This window comes from Caretta caretta, chromosome 2 (genome assembly GCF_965140235.1).
Source record: "Caretta caretta isolate rCarCar2 chromosome 2, rCarCar1.hap1, whole genome shotgun sequence".
NCBI classification, from domain to species: Eukaryota; Metazoa; Chordata; order Testudines; family Cheloniidae; genus Caretta; species Caretta caretta.
In genome coordinates, this window is record NC_134207.1 from 108,785,758 (window position 1) to 108,805,262 (window position 19,505).

At 37.6% G+C, this 19,505-nt stretch overlaps 1 protein-coding gene across 4 annotated transcripts in view; it reads right to left on the minus strand.

Annotated features, from left to right (window-relative positions):
- CDKAL1 (CDKAL1 threonylcarbamoyladenosine tRNA methylthiotransferase) overlaps window positions 1-19,505 on the minus strand; it is a 685,215-nt gene that overhangs the window by 380,863 nt on the left and 284,847 nt on the right. For all 4 annotated transcript variants that reach the window (XM_048839973.2, XM_048839974.2, XM_075125356.1 and 1 more), the window contains one exon: window positions 6,033-6,136. In XM_048839973.2, the coding sequence (XP_048695930.1) occupies window positions 6,033-6,136 (104 nt within the window). The remainder of the gene's footprint in view (window positions 1-6,032; window positions 6,137-19,505) is intronic.

A 19,505-nucleotide genomic window follows, 5' to 3' on the forward strand; every position in this document is an offset into this window, starting at 1 on the left:
AGAGGAAATTTCAGCTCCAAAATATGGGCACAAGTTTGACAACTAACCTGTAATTTAAAGTTAGAAAACAATTTCAAACATATTAACCATTAGGAGTCAAAACATACAACATCAAGATAATACAAACTGGGTTGATCAGGAAAAAATAATGTGCATATCTATGCCAATTCCACTGCTGCTTTGTCTATTGTTTAGTATTTTGAAGCTTTTCCACTACATTAAGGGTAAGTACAAAATCCCAGGGGGAGCAACCAGAGCAGTCTAGCAAGCAGATATACTGTACAGGCAGCAACCTACTCTCCTTGGTGCAGACAGCCAGGTCTGTAGGTTGGTGCAAAAAGGACAAGACCATCCTCCTGCCTCCTTGTGTAGTGCATCAAGAAAGTAGACCCTACATTCCACAACAAAGGGACTCCATATATGACAGGCCCTTAGAGCACAAGGAGGAGGATCTGTGGCCGTCTCAGGGTAAGGGCCTGTCACAATCTGTCCCTACATGTAACTTTTATAAGCACTTCCCATGTGGTTCACGATTAGAACTTCCCATCTCCAGTATCTATGGTTCTGTAATAATCAGTTTTCACTCTAGCATAAGAAAATGATTGGACATTAAGCTGTAGGTTAACAAAAATTGTAAGCTATACTAATTTTTCCCTTTCATATGGTTTGACTGTGTACTTATGGAAAGTCAATATATACTATTGTTGTTCTTCCACGATACTTTAGCTCCCCCATGAATAATTCCACAATATAAAAATAATGTAACTTCTCAATATGTGGCAAACAGTATATTTGATTCCATATTTCATGATTGTTTACTTAACAGATGAATCCTGAAGGGTTACAATATTACATCTCATTACTTGCTTCGTTCCCAATTCACTCTAATACTGGTAACGAAGTAATGCCAACTGTTAATACAACTCTGAGAACATGCCTGCTGTGAGCTACCTAGCACTATCCTTCAAAAAAATTCAAAACCAAATAAGAGCAAGCTTTCCATAAGAACTAAGAATGTTTTAAGAGAGCATAATCACAAGTATAATTGCTTCAATATGATATTAACATTACCCTCTTTCAATCTAACTTCTCCTACTTCTATAGTTGCATTTGCCTAACAAAATCATCCACACCAAACTGACAAAAAATCCAGATAATCTAAATAGCTAACCTCAGTAAAAGTGTGCTGTTATCTTCATTACCACATTTTTCATTTGTCACATTCACTTATTCAATGTTGTTTCAAATTAGATAAAATTTCAAAATGGATATTTGATATAGATACCACAATATTAATAATAATAATAAAAAATAATGTCATATATATTCCTATTTAAAATGTTTATTGCATATACATTGATGAAAAGCATGTCAAACAATGGTTATTCCTGTATCATCTAAATTATTTATCAAGATTAAAACACATTATCCTGAACTGCAATTTCATACTTCATTGTTGATGAAAACTTGTAACCTCCACAAACACATACTTCCAACTGGAGACAAACAGTGTAACTGGGGATAAGGTCTCCTCCCCTTGAAAAGACTGTTTTTAATACACATGACTGAGAATATATAGTGATAGACATAAGATTGACAACACTGTTATAAATTATTCTCTCTCTTAATGTAATGAGCTATACTTGATGCTGCATGATTTATTCCACCAACTAGCACTAAAGAGATAAAAATAGCAACTGAACTTAACTCTTGCAATATCCTGTGATGGTATCCGCATTACATTAGTTAACACAACATCACTGAATGACTGCAGACTCTACAGGGGGTTCCAGAGGCAAGTGAGCTTGATGAGCCATCAATTTACTTCACAATGATTTTTTTCAAGTAGTGGTACATGAACCAATGAAGTCTGAGAACTGTTACTCTATACATTTATACCATATAGATCTATTAAAAAGGCAATTCTAAAATATGACTGGATTCCTGCCTCCAGGAATTTACAATCCAGTTCAGTCATGGGGGGGGGGGGGGAATAATCTAGCAGTTGATAGCACATGCTTCACGAAAGGGAGAAAATCTTGTAGCGAATTACTGATAGGCTTTGTGGAGGATTTGAAGGAGGAGGTTGTTTAGCTCACAAGAGCATTACATTTAATATATATAAAGAGCATTTAGAATCTTGGATAGATACTTTGTTTGGTAATGTTTCTCAGGAAGGCATTCTGTGCCAAAAAAAATTCTATTCACCATATTTTTAAATTTTGCAATTTTTATTTGTCAGATAAATGTAGGGGCTCCAGCATGGCATTGGGGAGCACAAGCCACTGGCTGCACAGAGGTGGGAGATCACTGTGCAGCTCCCCCTTACCCCTGGGACACGGACTCAGTGGTGAGTCTGTACCCAACCGTAACACAGTGTGTCATAAATATAAAGGGAAGGGTAAACACCTTTAAAATCCCTCCTGGCCAGAGGAAAAACCTTTTCACCTGTAAAGGATTAAGAAGCTAGGATAACCTCGCTGGCACCTGACCAAAATGACCAATGAGGAGACAAGATACTTTCAAAGCTGGGGGGTGGGGGTGGGGGGCAAAGGCTCTCTCTGTCTGTGTGCTGCTTTTGCCAGGAACAGAAAAGGAATGGAGTCTTAGAACTTAGTAAGTAATCTAGCTAGATATGCATTAGATTCTGTTTTGTTTAAATGGCTGATAAAATAAGCTGTGCTGAATGGGATGTATATTCCTGTTTTTGTGTCTTTTTGTAACTTAAGGTTTTGCCTAGAGGGATTCTCTATGTTTTGAATCTGATTACCCTGTAAGGTATTTACCATCCTGATTTTACAGAGGTGATTCTTTTACTTTTTCTTCTATTAAAATTCTTCTTTTAAGAACCTGATTGCTTTTTCATCGTTCTTAAGATCCAAGGGTTTGGGTTCGTGTTCACCTATGCAAATTGGTGAGGATTTTTATCAAGCCTTCCCCAGGAAAGGGGGTGTAGGGTTTGGGAGGATTTTGGGGGGAAAGATGTTTCCAAGTGGGCTCTTTCCCTGTTATATATTTGTTAGACGCTTGGTGGTGGCAGCAATGAAGTCCAAGGGCAAAAGGTAAAATAGTTTGTACCTTGGGGAAGTTTTAACCGAAGCTGGTAAAAATAAGCTTAGGGGGTTTTCATGCAGGTCCCCACATCTGTACCCTAGAGTTCAGAGTGGGGAAGGAACCTTGACACAGTGCAAGGACCGAAACACCCAGAAATACCCCAGGGCCCTGCCTCTCTGTGCCAGGTACACCAGGTGTGAGCAAGCAGGCTCAGCAAGGCAGGATCCAAGTATGCGAGGATCCAGATGTGGGTTGAGAGGGTTCTGTGTGGGGCAATCTGAGTGCGGGCGGCTCAGTGGGGGATCCAGGTGCAGAGGGACATCTGGAGGCACATGGGCTTGTTGGCGGGTTCTGGGTGCAATGGTAATGGGACTCTGCAGGGGTGTCCAGATGAAGGTGGTTGGGGTTCAGCAGGGGAAATCTGCAAGTGTGGGGGATAGAGCTCGGCAGAGGGGTCTGGGTGTGGGGCATTCAGTGGGGGGTCCAGATACTGGGGGAGTGGGGCTCAGTGCGGTGGGGATCTGGGTGGCTCATCAGGGTGGTCCAGATGTAAGGGGAGTGGGGCTCATTGGGAGGGCAGGGGGTTCAGAGAGCAGGGGGTGAGGCTCAGTGGGAAGGTCTGGGTATGAAGGGGTCTGGATTCACAGGGGGTTGGATGGATGGGGGTGCAGCTCCCTCCCCCTGCAGCTGAGGAGTGATGGGTGCAGGAAGTAGGGGCAGGGGGTGTTTGCAGAGCTTCCTGCAGCTGGAGGAGAAATCTGGGGGTGGGTCTTACCCAGCCCTGGATACCGTTCAGGGGAGGAGGAAGCCCGTCCTCCCCAGCCCAGCCGGGACTAACAGCTGAGCCTGGCGTAGGGTAGGAGCCACCAACCGGGTCTTCCCCAGTCTTGTCCCCTGCCCCACAGTGATTTACCTCTCTGCTGGCTACCCTGGGCACCCGAAGCATACTGCTGGGGAGGGTCGCATGACCGCTCTTGTGGCTTCCCTTTGCTTCCCCATCAGAAAGTCATTTTTGTGCAGGGAAGCAAAGAAATCTGAGGGGAGGAGGGGACATAAATTCTGTGCATGCCCAGTGGCACAGAATTCCCCCAGGAGTATACTGTGCATGTTGAAATAAAAACTTGTAAGCTTAGGCCTTGATTGTAAGCATTCCTACTCACAAAGGGAGGTTAAGTCCCATGGAAGATTTGTGCTTAAGTGGTTCCCTAAATAAGGGTGGATTTAGAACTTTCTTAAGTGCTGTGGCCTTATTACTTATGTAGCATCCATGTACGTTTTTAGTCAAACACTAAAAACATATTAAAATAATATCTAAGCTCCAACTTGAACTCACAGAAACAAGAACATTCATTGTTAAGTAAAGGATAACCCATACTTCTTGTTCGTAGACACTGCAGATGTCTAAAAAGAAATGAGATATCACACACCATATCTGTCACTACATCTAGATGCAACAAGAAGATTTAAGGCTGTAGAGAGAAGCCATTCAATTTCATTTCCCTTGATTTAAATTAGAACATTTGTACTACTTTAACATAGTGGGCAAATTAATCAATGGAACAATGCCATTTACTTTAGTGAGTTTACACAAGGCATGAAATTGGCACAATAGCTGTATTTGTATTTACTTGAAGGAAGGGTAAAGTTAGAGATCTATCTAGGGACAAACTGTAAACATTAGAATTCTTCCATGAGGATTGTAGTGCTTCCCAAGCAAGTGTATGAGCTATGGGCGGATAAAAACTTAGGAAATGGCAGCTTTGTAGCCACCCCGATTAAACATTCACATATCCAATAATAAATCAAAAGATGTCATTAAAATTTTTCCATTTAGATTTTAAGCATATAATAGCTCCTCGTAAGAGATACTGTGGATCTTAATTGCTTCAAAATGAATCCTTAAACCCAACATCACAGACAGAAACATCCTAGAGGAACTCCAAAAGACCCATTTTTAGAACAGGTTTCAGAGGAACAGCCGTGTTAGTCTGTATTCGCAAAAAGAAAAGGAGTACTTGTGGCACCTTAGAGACTAACCAATTTATTTGAGCATGAGCTTTCGTGAGCTACAGCTCATGCTCAAATAAATTGGTTAGTCTCTAAGGTGCCACAAGTACTCCTTTTATTTTTAGAACAGCAATACATCCTAAAAACACAGCATCATAAGAACTCTAATGAGGTTTTAATTAAATTTGCTTTTACTGTAAGCATACATTCTATGGAAAATAATTGTTCTTATTACTTTACAATACATAAAGTGAAGGATTAAGAGCCTCTAAAATTACTTTTAAAACACAAGCAATTTTTATTCTGTGTCACACAAAAGGATCTGAAATCAGAAAACTTTCTTCCCTCCTATTTTTAAGAAGGGCAAAAATAAATAAATAAAAAAATTCAAATCATCATCCTCAATAAACCTTGAGATGGACCTTTATATAAACAAGATAAAGGGCACGTCTACACTTACCTCCGCAGCAATCGATCCAGCGGGGGGAGGGAGGGAATCAATTTATCCCATCTAGTGAAGACACAATAAATCGACTGCCGAGCGCTCTCCCATCGACTCCAGTACTCCACTGGAGCGAGAAGCGTAGGCGGAATCGACGGGGGAGCAGCAGCAGTCGACCTACTGCAGTGAATACACCGTGGTAAGTAGCTCTAAGCATGTCAACTTCAGCTACGCTATTTTCATAGCTGAAGTTGTGTAGCTTAGACCGACTTTGCTCACCCTGAGTGTAGACCAGGCCTAAGACCAATGAAATATTTCTGTGGAAATACTAACTCCTGAAAGTACTGGTGCATAATGTAATGAATGCAGGAATTAACTACAGCAGGCACCAGCAAGAACACTTTCAACATCTTTGTAATACAAATAATACATTAACCTACCACCAAGTCTATCTTATAAAAAGGAAATTACCTGTGGGAGTAAGATCTTGTAATCTTAAAGTTGATTTAGGTAACTTGAATAACCTTACCTTGAAAAGACTGTTTGGCTCTGTCCACTAGTTCTTCAACTGGATAACTTGCTAGGTCTCCTCTGGCATGCTTGGTTTTGCAGTAGGTACATGCATTGAGACACCTATTTAAAAGTTTAAAATACGTTAGTTTACTGTCAACAAATACCCTTCACAATACTTTAATACACACAGTTGTAGCAAAACAAAAATACAAATTTTATATGTAAAAGTGTAGAGTACTACCAGCTTAATTTAAAAAAAAAAAAAAAAAACATTTTCACACTAGTAAATCCGCCATATAAATTGGTCTAGTTTATTCTTCCTCCCTATTTTAGAGAGATAAAACCAAAGTAATTTACTCAGACTTTAAAAGCCAAAGGATTAAACCCTACAGCCAGTGGAAATTTTGTGCAAGGACTACAGATCAGAAATCAAGGTTTTTCTAAAAAGTAACAGGCTCACAAGATTTTCACATGAAAGCCCTCTTTACAGTTTGAACTTTTGGCTATGTTTCCCACCATTGCTACCTCCAGGTTCAGCTCCTGGGATGGCAAGGATGATGCAAGTGCAATGCCCAGCACCTGCTGCTTCTGGCTTTTAAGCACTGTTTTATGCAGACCTGTCTACATTAGTGCTCCCGCTGTGAGCTAATTGCTAATTGGTGAGCAATTTTAGTCAAAAATCCAAGTGCAGACTTATTCAGACTTCAGTGTTACCATAAAAAACAAAAATGCATAAGAATCTAAGGACTAAGCCACAAATTTCCAGCCTTTTAGTCTAGAAATTAAACATGAACTCCACAGGCAGAATTACAACTCTATGTTCTCTTGAGATATTCAAATACGCATATAAGCCTTCATAAAATTTAGAAAAGAATTTAATGTGACAGATTCTTACCATTCTCTTAAAACCATTCTGTATACTTTAAAAATCTTGAAAAAAACAGAACATTTTCCCCTCTCTTGTGTCTTATTTGGCTTAACAATATTAATGTATGAAATAGTGAGGGCAGAATCATTAAATGAGAAGAGAGTTTGATGACCAATTGGTGGATGGGAAGCATTAAGAAAAACACCCATAAGAAACTGCAAGAACTTCAGTGTGTCTAATTTATCTGACAATATATTAAAGCCAGATTAGTTCACTGCAGCATGGTTAGGAGGATCATAAAATGCTCACTGCAAGCTTTTCTGGGATTAGTCTTGGCAGTGCCATGAACATCGTAAGGCAGAAAGTTAACAGCAGATTTTTTAAAAGCTGACTTACTTTCCCATAGCCATTTAGTAGGCAGAAGTAGAAAGACAGAAAGAAAGATGTTACTCTTGTTCTTGGTTAAAAATAAATAATGTTCATTATCACAAACACAAAACCACTACTTCAATATTATAAAGCATTTGGATGCCAGAAAAATAATAGTCTGAATATGGAAATCGTTTTAAACAATAACTAATGAAATATAGTAGGGCCCAGAAGAGTTTTCTGAAGCATGTTAATAAAGATAAAGAAACTCATCAAACAACTACATGATTTCATTTATCACTTGGGCACATAAACTGTGTTGCCATCTGTCAGGATGTCTGCAACCCCATGGACTGGGAAACTAGTTGCCAGTGGCAGTTTTAAGAAAGGACCCAACAATATCATGGCTACCTGCACATGTCTCTGGTTTCCACTTATTCAGGATTGGGGCACCAACAACCGCAGCCCAACTAGGTCTAGGGACACAGGGAATTCAAGCAATTGAATGATGCCATTCAAATTGAATACAGGACTTTTATGGGATCCCAGATGGAAAATCAGAGTCTGGCATTCTGAATAGCTGATTTTACTGTATCCCCAGTTTCAGGACAAAGCAAACATGTCAGGTGAGGAGTGTCATGTATCTGCAAGCAAAATAATGAAAACCAGGCACATAAGGCTGCCAGGTCTTCTGGAGGTTTACAGCTGGGTCTCAGTGGCAAGGCAATCCTGAGGTGGCATAGAAGGAGGGCCATGCTCTGAAACCAGCTGTGGCCCTGGTACACGTCTTGGCAGTCAGGGAGCAGACGCCAGACATGACTAGCTCAAAACAAAAAATTATATTGGGCTTGTGTCCTTTTTTGCTTTGTTACAATGTATAAATGAGGCCCAAAGATTCCATTCCCATGCTAAACATCTGTAGAAGGGGTGCAACCACTCTGCTTCCCCCTCCGTTGATGTCCCCCCAAATGCCGGGGGCTCTCCAACCCACCAGTGTACACCTTCCTGCAGACATCCTAAGATCCACAAGAGGTGACTATCTTAGGTGGTTTGCAGGAAAGAGAAGGAGACTTGGGGGTGCAGGAGGGATCCCCTTTCCTCACATCAAATAGATTTATCCAATACATTGACTTTTAAATGTTAACAGCTCTGCATCCTGAAGCTAAAGTTGGGGTGGAGGTTAGAGCTAGAATAATATTTTAACTATGGTGACAACCACTTTTAATATTTGCCTGATTAACTTCAATTTTAGTGGAAAAATTCTTCTCTTTCAACTGATATTCCCTACAGTTGGCACTCATTTTGAGGTCCAACTTCACAAAGGAAAGAGATTTTAGAAATCTTGTGTCTCCAGTAATCAATCAACATCCTATTTTAAGCTTGACAAAGCAGAACCATAGTAGCACTCCGATTTAAAATCTTAACTTTTAAAATCAGTTTTATCAACCAAACTTCGTTCCTGTGTGACAGAGCAAAAGTAGGTGAATGCAATACGTATAATTTCATCTCTCTCCTCTGTTTCCGTTTTTGGCTAAAGTTAGAATACTTTTTCAAATATTTCCTTTCTTATGGATTTAAGGTGACAGTGGGGGGAGGGAAAGCAAAATATATAATGGAAATCAATTGCCACCTGATCTATGAAGTGGCTACAAAGATAATAGACAGAGTATTTATAATAAAACTTGATTTGCATTGCACACCCCTTTGAAACAAACTGCAGCTTCAGTTGCTTGCCTCCTAAGGCTCTAATCATATTAATCAAGATTACCATTACACCTTCGGAATAGAACGCTTGGATCTCTGTGAGGACTCAGTGAAGGCCCAATTCTGATACTAGAGGGACAAATCATACTCTTGTATGAGGATCCCTAGTTGCTATTCACATGCTCAGGAATTACACTGAACAATACTTTTAGACATGCCAACTTTTCCATAAAAAACAGGAACTAGAAGTAAGTATACAAAGAACTGAAATTATTTACATTTCATAAAATTACTGTTTTGAAAAAGGAAAGAGTGCCAATTTCATCACCCTCTGTGAAAACAAAAGATTTTTACAGTTGAACCTTCAGGCCCGACCCCCTTTTTTCTTTTTCTCTCTTTTTTTTTTTCTTTCTTTCTTTCTTTCTTTTTTTTTTTTTTTAAAGGAGCAGATGTGAATAGGAAGAGGAATTAAATTTTAAAGTATCTGTATTGGGGGGTCCACACGCACCACTACTGAGCTATTTCTAAACTATGCCAAACTATGACTCAACTACGGTAATAAAAGATGAGGTCTCTCTCACCTTACAATATCTTCCTAAAATTTCACAGCTTCTTTACGATAATTTTTTTTTGCCCTGAATATGACATTAACCAGGATATTTCCATTTTTAACTCTCAAGGCAAGAAAATAAAAAGCAAATGGAATAATTCCACATAAAGGCAACCAAACAAGTGACTGGATATTAACAATAAAAAAGGTGAGAAAGTGAATGGCAGCATCCAGATTATCCAGTATAACCAAATGTACCAAACTCCAAAATAAAACAAAACTACAAATAGCATACTAGGGTAAATAACTTCAATTTTTTTTTTTAGCTGTCTGCACATCAGGTCATAAATGTCCAAATAAATGAATCTCTCCCTCTCATCTTGCTGTACCATTGATGGTGATGTTAGTATGATACATATTATTGTTCATATGTTTTTATTCTGACACTTGAGCAGTCATATTTGAATGTGAAAAAGCCTTAACTTTAGTAGGAAACCTGACTAGTAGTAGGTGAAGCTCCAAAGGTTTAGGGTCTGTTTCAATCAGCATCTAATAGTTCAGACATATATGATTCATGTTTAAAATTATCCAAACTTGGGTGGGACCCCGTGACATTCCCCCAACCACTCTTTCCCTAAAAGGCCTTGCTAGTATCGAATCCTTCCTGCACAACCTCTTTCCTCTACAGACTGAATGGAAGAACTAGCTTCCTCCTATCTTCAAGGGCAAGACCAATAGCCTTGATTCTCCCTCCACAACTTTGGTTTAATGGGCACAGACTCCTCCCAACGCAACCTAGAACATCTGGAAATATATCATAACAGCACCATTTTTCATGATATTTCAGAAGTCCCAGCCAGAAGATGCAAATGGGGAGGCGGGGGAGGGAGGAAGAGAGAAAGGCCACTTTCCAAACATTTCACGTTAAGCAGGGTTTGGTTCTAAAAACAGAACATCTGTGTTCTGAGGAAGAGGAAAGAAAGGATCACTTTTTGCACATTTTATCGGAACCAATTCACCCATTACTAATATAGAATAAAAATATTCTTTGATATTCATGTAGTCTAGTCTATACCTTTCTTTTGGTAATCAAATTATATAGCAAAACAAAAGAAGATACACTTTTAAAATTCCATTCTGAAATACAAAAAGGGCCAATATTTACATACCATAATTTAAAATACTATTTGGAAATATATGTCTTAGCTCTCACTTGGCAAAAAGTGAATTTTAGTACGATTTTTTTCAAGCTGCAGATGATTGAAATAGATGCAATTTTCCATTAAATATTTACAAGAAAGAATTTGACCTAAACACTTTTCAACAGATTCAAAAACAATCAGTCCTTGAAAATGTTAATTTAAAACATACCATAAGCATCACAGAAAAATCTGTGCTTCTTTCAAGTAAGCCACCCCAGCAATGTATCTTATTAACTGAAACCCATCAGCAAAATAGCCAAGGACCTAAAATTCCTTTCTTGTTCAAATGAACCAACTTGTGAATCTCTCACCTTAAGAATGACTCTGGAGCAAACTACCAGACCTACACACCTAGTGAATGAGACTCAAAAACAATATGCTAAAGCCACAAGAGAGAAATTTGTGTTTATGAATTACAAACCTACTTTAAATATCTGAAGTCTACTCTTAATGCTGCTGTGTATAAATATAAGTAAAACGTAACAAAAAGATATTACATACATTGATGGAAAATTATGAAGATTAATTAGCTTAATGCAAGAGCATCAAAAATCTACTTTGGGAGAAACCTTCAAGTGACTTATGAGCCTATATCCTATTTTCAAATGTGCTTAAGTCAATGAGACACTTTGTTCATGTCCCTGCAATTTTGAAATGGAGAGATAGGGAACATAAGACTTTACCCCACTCAAGTGAATTTGTGCTTAAGTGCCCTATTTTGTAAAAGGAGACTTTTCATTTTTGAAAATTAAATATTTGTCAGAAAAATATACTGAAAATGAAAGGATATCCCTTAAAGGAAGGGCCAATTAGGAATAAAACTTATGACAGCAGAGGAATAAAGACAACTCTAATCTGTGGATTTTTGCAGTAGATGAAAATAGTGGTATGTTTATACTTAAAACACTATAGCAGCACAGCTGTACTGCTGTAGTGCTTCAGTGTAGAGACATTGCCTATGCCAACAGCAGGGCTTCTCCAATCGGCATAGGTAATCTACCTCCCCAAAAGGCAACCTAGCACTGTCTACACTATGGGTTAGGTCAATATAGCTACGTTTCCCAGGAGCATGGATTTTTCACACCCGAGTGACAAACCTATATCAATATAAATTCCTACTGTAGACCAGGCTTGAAAACAGACACATTCAAGCTGAAATCCTGGTTCCACTGAAGTTAATGGTAGGTTTGCCATTGACTTCTATGGAGCCAAGATTTCACTCTAAAATATTTAAAGTATAAAATGCATTTCATCCAAGGATCACCAAAGACCTCAAATTTTATGAACCACTTATAGTTTACAAAATGCACTTCACCCATGTCTAGCAGTGCCAACCAATATTAACAACAGAGAAAAATGAAGGAACTCTTATCTATTTGGAAGTAATATAAAAATGTCAGGTAGGCAAAACGCAATTTTTCAATTTAGTCAGAACACAAGTACTAATACTTATCTTTCTGGTATGGGATTTGTAACGATTACTTTATGTCTCAGTACTATTCCCTTGATACCACAATGGAATACTGCTACAGTACAGACTCAGAAAGTGCCATCCTTTTGACTGAATTACCAACATTACCTTCCACTTCTACTGTAAGTCTTCCTTGGAAGGAATCACCAATTCCAGCCCTGAATTACTTTGCATTAACAAAGTAGTGGATTTCCAAAAAGGAAAGTACATTTGCTAGTGTCAAAACATAATATTAATTCTTCCCGGAAAAGACTTGAGCCCATTCCAATTTTTTTTGTAAAGAAATTATATTTCATTCAAATTCTAACAAAGTTATCTTAAAAAGAGATTTTCCCTTTAACCACATTACATTTGAGTAAAAATGCTAGTAATAGGTATTCTAAATAGGGAAAAATGCTACTAACTACTAATAGAAGAACTTACAGATGTTCCACAAATATAAGCTCATGTGTTTGTAGCCAGATTTCTAGGGAAGTGAAATCCCATACTCAAAACAATATAATTCTTTATAAACATTTATTACAGTAATAGGGTTAAACACGATGTATATTTGCTAAAATTACATCTCCATAAAATGCTGCATGTAGGGTGACCTGATAGCAAGTGTGAAAAATCGGGACGGGGGTGGGGGATAATAGGTGCCTATGTAAGAAAAAGCTCCAAAAAATTGGAAGTGTCCCTATAAAATCGGGACACCTGGTCACCCTAGCTGCATTGCACTTCAACAATTTTCTAATTTTTAATGAATTGAGTTAAAGTTGATTCAATGGATACCAAATTAAGCACATTGTGCAAACACACACCATGGTGCTAAATATATATATATATATTTCATTTTACACATGAATGTCCTCTTACCCTTAACTTTCTGAAATTTCCCAATAGGTTATTTCAATCCATTAAACAATAAGCAAGACTTTTTTTCTTTATAGATTATTTTGTTTTTTAACTCTGTATTCAAAGTGTATTCCTAACATTAATGTTGCAACACCCCAATTATTTAAGTGGGAAAACGTACCTGATAAAAATAGGACTTCTCTAAAATTAGGATCTATCATATAAATATCTATTTAAGGTAAATAACCAAAATACTTCAGAAACTTCTTTGAAAAAAAGAGTTTGCAAACCATACTTCTTAAAAGAAGTATATCTCAAGTAGAGTCTCTCAATGGAATACATAACACTGAAACGTCAACATGCTTCAGAGAAATTCCACACAGTGTGGGATGCTTATGGTTCAAACATTTCTCTCAAATTGCAATGCAACTATAGGATACTATTATTGGAGTAGATAATCCATCCTTTGCCCATCACCGGGGAACAGGATGAACTTTTGAAAAGACAGCTTTCTTCTACAGAAGAGCCTAAGGGCAAGCTTTTTCCACTTGGTCATATCTCACCTATGATGAGGTGACTCTCCTATTTTATTTGGGGGTGGTTGTTTCATTGGTTTGACAGATTATAATCATACGATTCGTATTTTGTATTTTTAATGTGTGAATATTTTGTGTGAAACTCAACTCCCACACTCAAGTTGGGGGTGATTCAGGCACACATAGACCTGTAAGTGTCACAGTGGCAACTGAATAATAATGGCTCTTTGCACTTCTACTTAAATGGTCATAGAGCTCCCAAGGGAGATACAGGACATTTTAGCAACCTGGAAATTAGAATAAATACAACCATCCATTAAGAAAAAAAGTCATGGTCTAGTACTTTGAAACCAGGACCGGGTAATAGGGTCTTCCAATTTTTTAACTAGAACTCAGACAGAAGCTCCACACTCTGGCCTTGAGCAAGTCACATAACCTCTTTGTTTTAATTCATTATTTGCAAAATGGGTGTATCATCTATAACTACCTCAAAAGGCTGTGAGACAATCCGATAATGATTGTAAAGCACTTTGAATATAAAAGATCTATGTAAGTGTACTGAGTTAACCATAGAGACTAACCAATTTATTTGAGCATGAGCTTTCGTGAGCTACAGCTCACTTTGCTGTAGCTCACGAAAGCTCATGCTCAAATAAATTGGTTAGTCTCTAAGGTGCCACAAGTACTCCTTTTCTTTCACAACTGTTACTCTGAAACCTGAGTTAACCATATAGAAGCAAAGCAGCTATGCACTATAATAGTTTGGTTAACTATACAGTAACTGCTTTTAAGGAAACTGCACCATAACATTCATTACAATATACTGTTGAAAATCAGGAAAAAGAGTATTTAAAAGAGTTAAACATAGCCATTTAAAATATCAACAAGCAGTGAGACTACATCATGAATTAACCTGTGACCACATTTTTTCTAGCTAAATACTGCTCCATACTCATTGCCCAAAATCAGTATTTTTTTTCTTCTTGTACTCCATCTAATATCCCAACACCCTGACCAACACAGCTGTGTTAGCAGAAATCCCTAGTGTAGATATAGCCATTGATCAGCTTCTGAATTTGGCCCAGCCACCACTCCAGGCATAGGCCTTGGTAAATGGAAAGGCTTTGCATAATACCCCGAAGATTCACAAATTTGAGCTCTATTGGAAGAATGAGGGAAACCAAGGTGAAGACTAACCCTTCTTCCCCATACTGAGTTCAATCTGCCAGCAGCCATTCAAGTCTAGTGACTCCTATCATATCACATATGTACTTGACTGCTCAAGCAGTGAATAGGCAGAGATGCAGCCTCTCAGACCACTAAAAGCTTGTCTAATCGGAATATTCCATGTTTTTTCAGAGTATGCAGTGTTCAGTGTATTTCCCTGTGTATAAGGAATACATAGGGAATACTACAAATTATATTATTTACCTTTTTAAGGCAATTGAAACATGTTTAGTGCTCAACTATACATAGCTTTATAAACCCCAACTATACATAGTTTTGTAAATCTGCCTTGAACACATTTTATTATGAATTTGAGCTGCAACAACATGTCAAAAGCACACAGTAAGAATTGAAGCATGTTTAAGGCTTTTGGAGGGGGGTGTTTAAGGAGGATCAGTAAGTGATATTTCTTTATTTATATAATTAAATGTTCACTTTACTACCAACTACAATTATGTATAACTAATGATTAAACTCAAAAAGTTTTAAAATTAAACTAATGGTTTGTTTTTTAATTCATGTGTACACTGAACTAAAACAGTATTCAAGGAAATAAAACAAACTAAGAAAATGTATATTTCACCACTTTCTAAGGGAGGCAGATCTGCATTTGAGTATTTTAATAGACAAAAAGAGCCTCAGCAATCCTTTGCAAATGGCAGGGACATGCAAAGGAAAAACAATCGGTCAAACTTTTATATAAGCAATACACTTAGTACACCATGGATCAGCAAAAATTAGCAGCGACTGAACCAGCTACTGTATATAGAAAACTGTTAAAAAGTAGACCACAGCCTGTGATAAGAGCTATTGTTTTCACTTCCTGAATGGCTTTTGGGACAGAACCTTTTAGAGTGATGAAATCTCACAGGAAACATTAGGTTAGAGTCCATTCTGTAACATACAACAGGTACCAAACTCTGATTCTTGGGATAAAAGGTATTGTTTTAACACTGGTCAAAACATCCGGGCAGGGGGTGGGGGGTGTTGTTATATTTCAGCAGTGTTGAAACTCGAAAGCTTAATTTAGACACTTGAGATAGTTATCAGACACATTTCCCAAAAAAGCATTTGTAAAATGTCTGTGGGAAAATGGGCCTTAATTGTCTGCGCAAAATAATAGCGAAAGTAATTGCATAATAAAAACAGAAATGCAACATTTATCACTTGAAAAGAAGCCCTTCCCAATTATTTTGTCTATGCAAGGTTTTTTTGCCAAAAAACTTTCCCACCACTACTACCATTGGTTAAGCTCTATCAGTAGCAATGGTGAAAAGCACTAGGATCATGTAGGAAAAGGAAACTGAAGTGTTGGCTATTAAATAACTGATCATACTGAACTGCTCCATCTTTCTCTCGGATTTTCCTGCTCTAATGACTCCTCAACTGAGATGTCTTTTTTCCGTCTTAAAAAAAAGTCTGCCTTTTGTCTTACATTCATGCAGTTCTGTCTGTGCCTCTCCTGAAGTGGCCTGTGTCTTGTTGATTGGAATAGCCTAATTGCTTCCCAGTTACTTATTAGCTTTTTATGCTTTAATTTTCTCTTTAACCAGTCAAGTCTGTGGCAAGTCTGAAACTATTCCAGGTCAATTATTGCCAATTCTCAGAGAAATTGTGGCTTGCTTGCTTCTTTTTCTCTTTTCCTTTTTATTTTTTAAAACAAATAAGAACACCATAGTTTTTATGTATTTAGAGTTATCATAGATACTATTTTTTCTTTTTAAATGCCTTTTTTTCCCCCCAGGATTAGCTATAGACAGGGTCAGACATTTAAAGAAAATAAAAGAGACCACAAATGTACATTTGCTTCATGTACAAACTGGAGCATAGAAAACCAGGACAGAAAGTCCACTGGGGATTCAGGCTCTAACAGGCATTCTAGGCATCATAGTCCAGAAAAATGCAGAAGATACCCTGCTCCTGAATATTAAGGAATATGAATACACAGAAAAATAGAGGTACTAATCTAAATGAAGAGTCATTGGTGGAAAAAAAGGAAAACCAAAAAGGGAGAAAAAGAGCAAGCTAAAGCAGATCAGCAGTTAGATTATTTTAGGGCCCAGCACAACTCCCACTAAGCAAATGGGAGCCTAGGTAAGGTTGTTCTCAAGGATAATTACCTTTGCCATATCTAAAGTGTTTACTTTGTCATTTTAATGTTCTTTTTACATCTTTTTAACAAATATGTATTGCATTATGTTCTTGTTCTTAAAAAAAAAAAGGGGGGGCAGAACAAAATCTATAGAATGGAACTACTTGATAGACAGCACTAGATTGCTTTCAGCATTAGACCACTGGGTGGAAATCCTGGCCACACTGAAGTCAATGGGGGTTTTGCCATTGATTTCAATGAAGCCAGAATTTCACGACGTCTTACAGAATGTACAAGCCAGTGAGGCAAGGAATCACGTTGTTCAATAAATCAGGCAGGGCTCCTTCCCAGGGCAGGAAAAATACTTTCACAGACACCATTAACTTTCCTCTAAGGGTTTAAGACCAAGGTTACGCTGGTACTAGAACTGTGTGAAACAAACAGATTTTGGTCAGCCCATCTTGGCAGATTTGTACACCTTGAGGTTTCCTTGGAATTGTGTCTGTGAGAACCCAAACTGCAAACAGATCTCACTGAGAACCTGGCAAAATGAATAAGTTCTGTTATGAATTTCCCCTTGGTCATACTTAGATTCTCATGAACCCAAAATTCACTGCTAACCTTAGAGAAACAAACCCATGTGACACAAGCACAACTGAAGCAGGAATTAAAAAGGAGAAAAAACTGAAATCAGTGTGTCTAACAACAGAGATGTGGAGCAACTCAACTATCACACCTGTCACAGTACCAAAAGAAAAAGGCCATTATGTGGATATAAATGTATGGTTCAGTGCCTAAGGCAGATTATAAAACTTGTAGCTTTGTGTTTTGATCTCAGTGAAATGCACAGAGGCAGCGTCTATTCCATTAAATTATACATTTCTCAAAAGGTAAATGTAAGTCAGAGGATAAACATAAAAACAGTTTCATCTGATCTATATAGTTCATAAAGATTAACCCACTGTATTCCTTAAATATTTATAGTAGTACTCCTTAAATAAAAAGCCATTTTATTTCCACAGTCCATCATTACCCTCACCAATGGATTCATGACAGGAGAGTAATTCATAATTAAATAAAACATAATTAGCATCACCCCTATAGACTACTAAAGGCAAATGAAAGCAGGAGGTGGGTTAGAAAGCAGGGGAAGCTAAAAGTTTCTAAATGCAGGGGGTACAGTAACGTTGCTTATAAAAAAATCTTTACAAGATTTTAAATGAAGTTTAAAGAAAATATAGAAAACGAAATGAAGTTTTGCTTGTGGTTTTTTGTTTCTTTCTTATAAAGAAATCTTCAAAGTTAACTTCTTTGGCCCTACACACTCTTTTAAAATCAGAATTATGGAGAAAATCAGGTCCTGCCTTCCCTGTTTTTTGCCGAAGGACTTATGAACACGTGTGAAAGCTTTCTCCATCCTTATTTGTGGGACCAACCTAAAGTGGTGGAAACCCTAAAAGACAAGTGGGTAAAAGCACAAATACACCATTCAACTGCTCTCAAATATACTTGGAGTCACAAAATGTTTACTACCCAAAACCTCAGTCCTAGCACTTGTGGATGGAAACTGCGCATATCTTTTTCTCTTCTAAAGATGTATTTTCCCCAAAACATAGAAAGCAGGTCCTAATCTGGTTGTTTATATTTCATCACTGTTTTCATAAACTGTACCAGGGATCTATTGCCTACACACCATTTCTCAGCAAGAATAGCCTTATTCTTATGCAGTTTCTTATTTGAAATTTAGTTGGCAGGTTGGAGACATTCTTTTCCATAGGAGTGAGATAAGGAAGCTTGCTATTGCTGGATTTGTTCAACTTGGTACAATAGTAATGGTAGATGTTAGCTAATAGGTTCTGAGGATCTACTGCAGACAATGCAGTAGATGCTTTCACATGTGCTCAGCTGGCCAAGTTGAAATTTAGGTCCCCTTATAAATTTCGGATTCCCTTATAAATGACAGACACAAACTAACCCAGTACAGCATTAATTACACTTGTCCTTCATGCTGACAGGATGCCCATACTAGTGTATGTTATCATTACCATTTACACCAAACACACCACAGTCATTTAAATCACCACTGAATTAGGGCCAGGAATTGCTATTATATTACTGTAATTTACATCACTAAGTTAACTTACTCAGCAATGTTGAATCATGAAGCTGGAGTTTTAGAAAGCGTTATTTATGGCATAAATTAATTCACATACAATTAAAATTTTTGCTCTGCTATTTCTTTTCTGAAACCTCTCATTTTGGCTCCTGGTTACATGTCTGAGTGCTGAAGTAAAAAAGTAATGTAAATTAAATTTACAGCATTAGGTTTTAAAAAATATTTCTCTAGAAAATTAAAGACGAAAGGCTTCTGTATGAGGAGTAATACTAAATCGATACCAACATTAAGAACAGGCATGAATATTTGTTCCCTAACTTTGGAAAGCAACAGAATAATCAAGCAAAATCTAATTTGACGAAAACGCAGCCTATATCAATGTCAAAGCCAGTTTATCCAACAAAGAAGTACTGAGAACTAGAAGAATAAAGATGACTAAACAAATCCTGTTGTAAACACTTTCCCAGCTGCAATTTTTAGTCTGATATCAGCACTAGATGCTGAGCCACAACCTACT